A 6080-nucleotide genomic window follows, 5' to 3' on the forward strand; every position below is an offset into this window, starting at 1 on the left:
CCTTTGCTCCTTGTTCTTTGAAAACATAGGGAAAGATGCATTCCAACAGGTAGATTAACAGGTGAGCATCCCAAATCTTTCCCTGCATTTATTCCACTCCTTCCTGTCTCCATGAAATTGAAGTGCACCAACCTCATTCAAACAAGCAGGGAATAAGTTTGACATGTATTTTGCTTTCCCAAAGCCCTGGTGTACATACAGTAAATTACATAATGGCAATGTACCCACACAGGTGTGGCTTGTGATACAAATGGGTCTGTTCACATCTGAATCCTGGGATGAAGGAGTGTTTTATATAGCTGTCTAAGCCTAAGGACATTTTCTTCACTGAACTGCAAGGTGAATGTTGTTGCTGTTGTTAAGCTTAAAGGTAACTTTTTCAAGGCTTGCATAGTCACACTAGTTTGTGTCCTATGCAGCAATCTATTAACCCCATGATAATCTACACCTCAGGAATATTCCTCTTTCAGCTACTAAACTTCATTTTAAGAAGATCTTTTCTTGCACACTATTACTATTAACAATAGTCCTCAAATCGCTTAATAAGAAAATGGTTGAGTTAATAAGGATATTGCTGTCCATCTCAGGCTGATTCTACACAGTGGTTCCTATGAAAATATTCCCAAATGCTTTTTGGAGGTAAGTATTGTTACTGGGACCACTGCAGGGTCCTCTGGGAATGCCTCACACTAGCAAAGGGAATGGTGTGAATACCGCTGTACCTGTTGAAGCAGTGGGGGGTAGGCGGGTGTGGGCCTGCCTACTACTAAAGGAACCCCCCTCAGCTTAACAGGAGCAGACACAGGATCCAGGCATCAATTAATTTCAGGGGACAACAAATGAAAACACAGGGACAGGAATGTTTACAGGAATCAGTGAAGTTTACAGGAATAAAATCAGGCATCCACAGGTGGACACAGAGCAGAGAACCCTGGACAGCACCCACAGCTCCTCAAAGGCATCGAGGGAGGTAAAGGACACAGCCCAGAGGAGCTCTGCCCAGAGACATAACTTCAGGAGGGATCGGAAATAGGCTGCATAGTCACAGAGCGCATCTCCTCCCCCCCTCCCGACACCCCACCAGTCCAGCTTCCACCTCCTAGTATGGTGGATGGCCACCTTGGCCAGCACTAGGAGGAGGTTACCAATGGTACTTGCAAAGGCAACTTAATAAAGACTTCAGTGGTGACTATTGCTTATTACTGCCTCCCTAATTCTGTTAACACCTGCGTACAATATGTATTGTTAGTTACAATAAATTAACTAGATGTTGCCAAATTTTCAAAGGTGCTGAGCATTTGCAGCTCCTATTGACACCAATAAAATCTAGGGTTGTTCATTGCCTCTTATCTATTAAGCCAATGTTGCCATAGGCTTCTAGGCTGACTTTAAATTGTTGACTTTGACCTACAACACCCTAAATAGCCTGGGACTGTGAACCCAAGAGATCCCTAATGCCAGCTGGCACACTCTATTGATCATATTTACCTGAAAGGTGCCACATCATATATAATTGGAAAACTATTAACTCACTGATCACTACTATTCTTGTGTGATGTATGTACGATAAAATCACCAAGGTCTCTACAGGTATATGCTGGAGATGTAACTAAAATCTATACAAACCAGGCATGCTGGGGAAGTTGATAAATGCGTTTCCTCCAGACAAAGGAAAGAACCTAACACCTCTAAATAGGTGTGGCCAAATTCAATGGGCTATTCTTTGTATCAGAGGTAGCATGAAGAGCTCATTTGTATTGTCAAAATCACCATTAGGGGAGAAGGCAGCATGGACTCCAGCATGGCAGTCAGCAGGGAAAACAAACCTTGTCTGGGCTTACTTTTCAAAGAATACATTTAAAAGGTTTACTGGGGGGAAGGTGGGGTGGGAAGAGAGAGAGATCCCCATAGTTATCCATTCCTGGGCAGATACAATAGGCCAGGGCCCTGGTATATCTTTAAAAAAGTGGATCCTTCAGCCACAGGGGTTGAAGTCCCTAGGAACTGAATATAGGAAAAACCTGCTTAGGTAAAGATTATAACTTACTGAAGTTAAGTTTTAGTCTTAGAAGCCTATTTTTACTTTGGTTTGTTTGTAGCCAACAGTCCCTTATTACAAGGAACGTCCCTTCTTTTTTCATCTCTGTATAATAAGATTGGGAATGTTGCAAAAAGGAGCAAGAAATACCCCTGGTGAAAGTAGGTGAGTACTGAGGCTTAGCATTATTGTTATTTTATTTATTATTAATGATAATGATAATAGTATTGGGAGGAGGAGTGGATTGGGGGTGCTAAGAAAATAGTTCCTTATTTTTGAAGTAGAATATTGTCAACCTTACCCTGGTCCATAATACCACATGTTCGTTAACCTTTTCTTTTTCCATAGCCCATAAGAAGATGGGCTGGAAAGCAGTGTGAGGGAGATTCTGTTGGGGGCTTACATTAAATTTTGTTCTGCGATGTTGGTGTCTTAGTATCTGATCTGGGAGTGATTTCTACGGATCTGTTGGAAGAGAGATCAGCCCCCGAAGCCATACAGGGTGCGGCCTTGGCGTTTCAGGGCATACACCACATCCATGGCGGTCACGGTTTTCCTTTTGGTGTGCTCGGTGTAGGTCACCGCATCGTGGATCATGTTCTCCAGGAAAACCTTCAGCACCCCACGGGTCTCTTCGTAGATCAGCCCCGAGATGCGCTTCACTCCACCGCAGCGAGCCAAGTGGCGGATCGCAGGCTTCGTAATACCCTGGATGTTGTCCTGCAGAACCTTCTGGTGCCTCTTAGCACCGCCTTTCCCCAGTCCTTTTCCACCTTTCCCCGCATCCAGACATGATAATGCTGAATAGCAGGCAGTCGTCTTATTTTAATAGTGTCTTCTTTAACAAATTAACTAGGGTGCCCAGAGTCTGGGCCAGAACTCTTTTACTGCAGAGTAGTAAAAACATAAATAAATAATAGGTGTGAATGGGAGAAAAGAGAAGATCAATGATGGAACCCTGTGATGGGACGCATGCTCCACACTGGGCTCTAAGAGGTTAATAGAGCCCTAGGGAGACTGCACAGGAGGCAGCCAATCAGCGAAGGTCTGAAGGGAGCAGCCAATCAAGGCCAAGGAGGCCCATATAAAAATGGAGCTGCAGGGCAGAGGAAAGCAGTTCTCTGCTAGGAGCCCAGGGAAGAAGGACTGTGTCTCTGAAGGGCTGAGAGAACTTCCAGCACTCTTGACAGAGCAGTGCTGCTATCAGGGACTGGAGGAGTCCTGGCTGGCTGCTGGGGTTTGCAGGCTGAGGGCCTGAAGCAAGGACAAAGAGGATGCAGGTGCCATGAGGAAGTGGCCAGACAATTTGCTGCAGTAGCCAGTAAGGGAAGTGGCAGAACAGCAGACTGCAGGTCCCCTGGAGGGGCGGGGGGGCACACTGTGTGGTATGGCTGGAGGGCTGTGTCATTGAAGAGGATGCCGTGATCATTGGAAAAATGTGGGTCCCAGACCAGGAGTGATGGCGGTGAGGTGCCACCCAAAGAGCGCACACTAGTACACAGAGCTAATTACCAAGACTGCCAGAAGGAGGCACCAGAATGGTGAGTGAATCCCGGTTACAAACGCCAACCAGAGAAAATTGGAGGGGCTGGATCTGGACTGCTGGGCTGGACCATCATAGATTCCAATGCCAAAGTGAACATTGTGATCAGCTTGTCTGACCTCCTGCATAACAAAGGACAAAGGCCTGGAAAAGATGAGCAGACTGTGGCCTAATCTTCCATTGGTGCCCATACTGCTGGCAATAGACATGAGGAGTGAGACAATAATGGTATCCCCTGCTCTTGAAAAAGGCTGCAGAAGAAAAGGGACTGTCAGGATTCTGCTGCAGCAGAAAATTCAGTTAAAATTTGCTGCCCCACAATCCAATAATTTGTTATTGAGTTGGAACCAGGATAAAAGCCATTCTAGTTAGTGTCCATTTTACAAAGTTAAATGTAATTACTAAAATGTTTAAAAGTTAATGAAGAATATATGATCTGAAAGTGGGTTCTAATGAAAGGCAATCCTCTCACACAAATACTTTTGCTGTCAAAATCTTATGTATGTAAGAGCTCAGTGTAGATGCTAATAAAATACTGTAAGTAATGGTGTAGAAGGAGTGCCATAAAATGTCTAGAAGTCCCTTTAGAGATTCATCTTATAGTAAATGAAGGCTCTCTATGGACACACACACTAAAATACGGTACTGAATGCTATTTTTCTGACTGCCACTTGTATCTATTACTTCAAAACGTCAGACAATAAACCAGAAGGAAACTGGAGATGTTGTGAAAAGACAAAGTAGCATATAAATACTTGTTCTTATTTTGAACTACTGCTGTTACATAGGAGACGGCTAGCTTGGGATAATGCCCCAGGAAAATCCAAAAGGGATATAGTTCTGCGATTTGTCTAATCTTCTACAAAATATCACCAATGCTCCGCAGAGATCCAAATGACAGAGCATTTATCTAGCAGTTAAATACTTGACACTTGAAGAAAAAAGTTAGGAAATTACATATTTTGGGTGCTGGTTATATCTCTAGGGGAAAAGCTCTGCAGTGAAACTAAAACTCAGTAATATAGAGTATGGTATTGCTCCCTTGCCCTGTGAAATGTTAGTATCTTCATCTCTATAGGGGAGCCCAGAGAATATATGTGTGTGGGAGACACACTGGAAAAGCAGTGGGTAGTGAAGGTTCTCGAGTTTGCACACTCCAATGGTCTGTGGAGACTAAAACAAAAGCTGATAAGCCTAGAGGCTGAGGCAGAGCCCATTGTGTTGAACTGTATAGCTTTTAAATACACATTTGTCAAGCGAAAAATTTTGCTTCAATATAAAGGAGCTTTAAATTAGAGAGGAGACAGCCCTATTAAAAAAAAGATTTGAGTGTAGCTGCACGGCACAGCAGAAGGACAGATGCTGTGTGGGTGTAAATTACCATTGCTCCATTGAGGTCAAGTAGAAGCTGAGGATCTAGACAAAAATGTTCAAAGTCCTGCAGGGAGGCTGGCTAATTTCTTACCCAGACTTAAATCTTCTTGCTGCCTGCATGTTGGTTGGTTGCTTATTAGGCCTCTGTCTCTCATTAGAGTCTAACTATTATCACCTCAGATTTGGCTCCTTTTTTCAACAAATATTCACAGAAACTAATTACAGGCTATTTTCATGTTAGGGTCTGAATACAAGTAATATCTAGATAGGATTCAACAGAACTATAGTATGAGCCCATGTAGTTATGAATATACTGAAAATACCCAGGGAAAGAGCATCCCATACTATTTTGCTTCATGACTTAGATAGGCAAAGGTATTTTTTGGAAGGGACTGTAGGAGGAGAGGTTTTTTGGGTGGCGGTAGGGGGGAGAGAGAAAGAAAAAGATTATGGTTAGAGCTATGGTATCTCTTCTTGCGGAACAAGCCCATGGAAGAAGCTCCAAGACCTCACTGTTACAAAAAGAAGCAGCCCCACTTCCTCTACCCCTGATCTCCCCTTCCCCTACCCCGATCTCCCTGAAAACACTGGAAGGCAAAACAGACCTGCCATCTTCTCCTGAAGATACTGGAGGGGTCAGCAGGCCACTGGGCCTATCTTCAAGACAATTTAAGGTCTAGGGAGCCTATCAAGGAAGAAGGGCTGTTTGGAGACAGAGCATTATGGAGTCTTGTGACATGGCACTTTCTTAGGTTCAAAAAAAACATTTGAGGCTCTGGTCATTGACATTAGTACTAAGAGTCAGTTTTATATTTACTCTCTACTACACCCTCAGCTTATTTAACCCATCTCAGAAACATTTTTAAAATGTTCCCAACTGAACTGGGAATCCCAGTGTATGTTTTAGGGAGGCTCTAGTGCTTCAAAAGTGCTTGGCGTGGATTTGTCATAAGGAGATCTTTCACCTTAGGCACTAGGGTGACCAGATGTCCTGATGTTATGGGGACTATCCCAATATTAGGGCCTTTGTCTTATAAACGCAACTATTTGCCCCTTTGAACAGATTGTCATTTCAGAGAATGAAAAATCTATTTGCAAACATCATGCTGTAAACAAATTTGAATA

At 43.4% G+C, this 6080-nt stretch overlaps 1 protein-coding gene across 1 annotated transcript; it reads right to left on the bottom strand.

Annotated features, from left to right (window-relative positions):
• Positions 1–2496: 2496 nt before the first annotated feature.
• On the bottom strand, positions 2497–5567 carry LOC116825839 (histone H4-like). Its single transcript, XM_075068267.1, has 2 exons — positions 5561–5567; positions 2497–2838 (listed from the first exon to the last, which is right to left on the bottom strand). Exons 1-2 carry the CDS (start codon positions 5565–5567, stop codon positions 2519–2521), a joined length of 327 nt encoding a protein of 108 aa, XP_074924368.1. The 3' UTR covers positions 2497–2518.
• Between the last annotated feature and the right edge of the window lie 513 nt (positions 5568–6080).

The sequence above is a fragment of the Chelonoidis abingdonii genome, chromosome 7, assembly GCF_003597395.2.
Source record: "Chelonoidis abingdonii isolate Lonesome George chromosome 7, CheloAbing_2.0, whole genome shotgun sequence".
Classification (NCBI taxonomy): domain Eukaryota; kingdom Metazoa; phylum Chordata; order Testudines; family Testudinidae; genus Chelonoidis; species Chelonoidis abingdonii.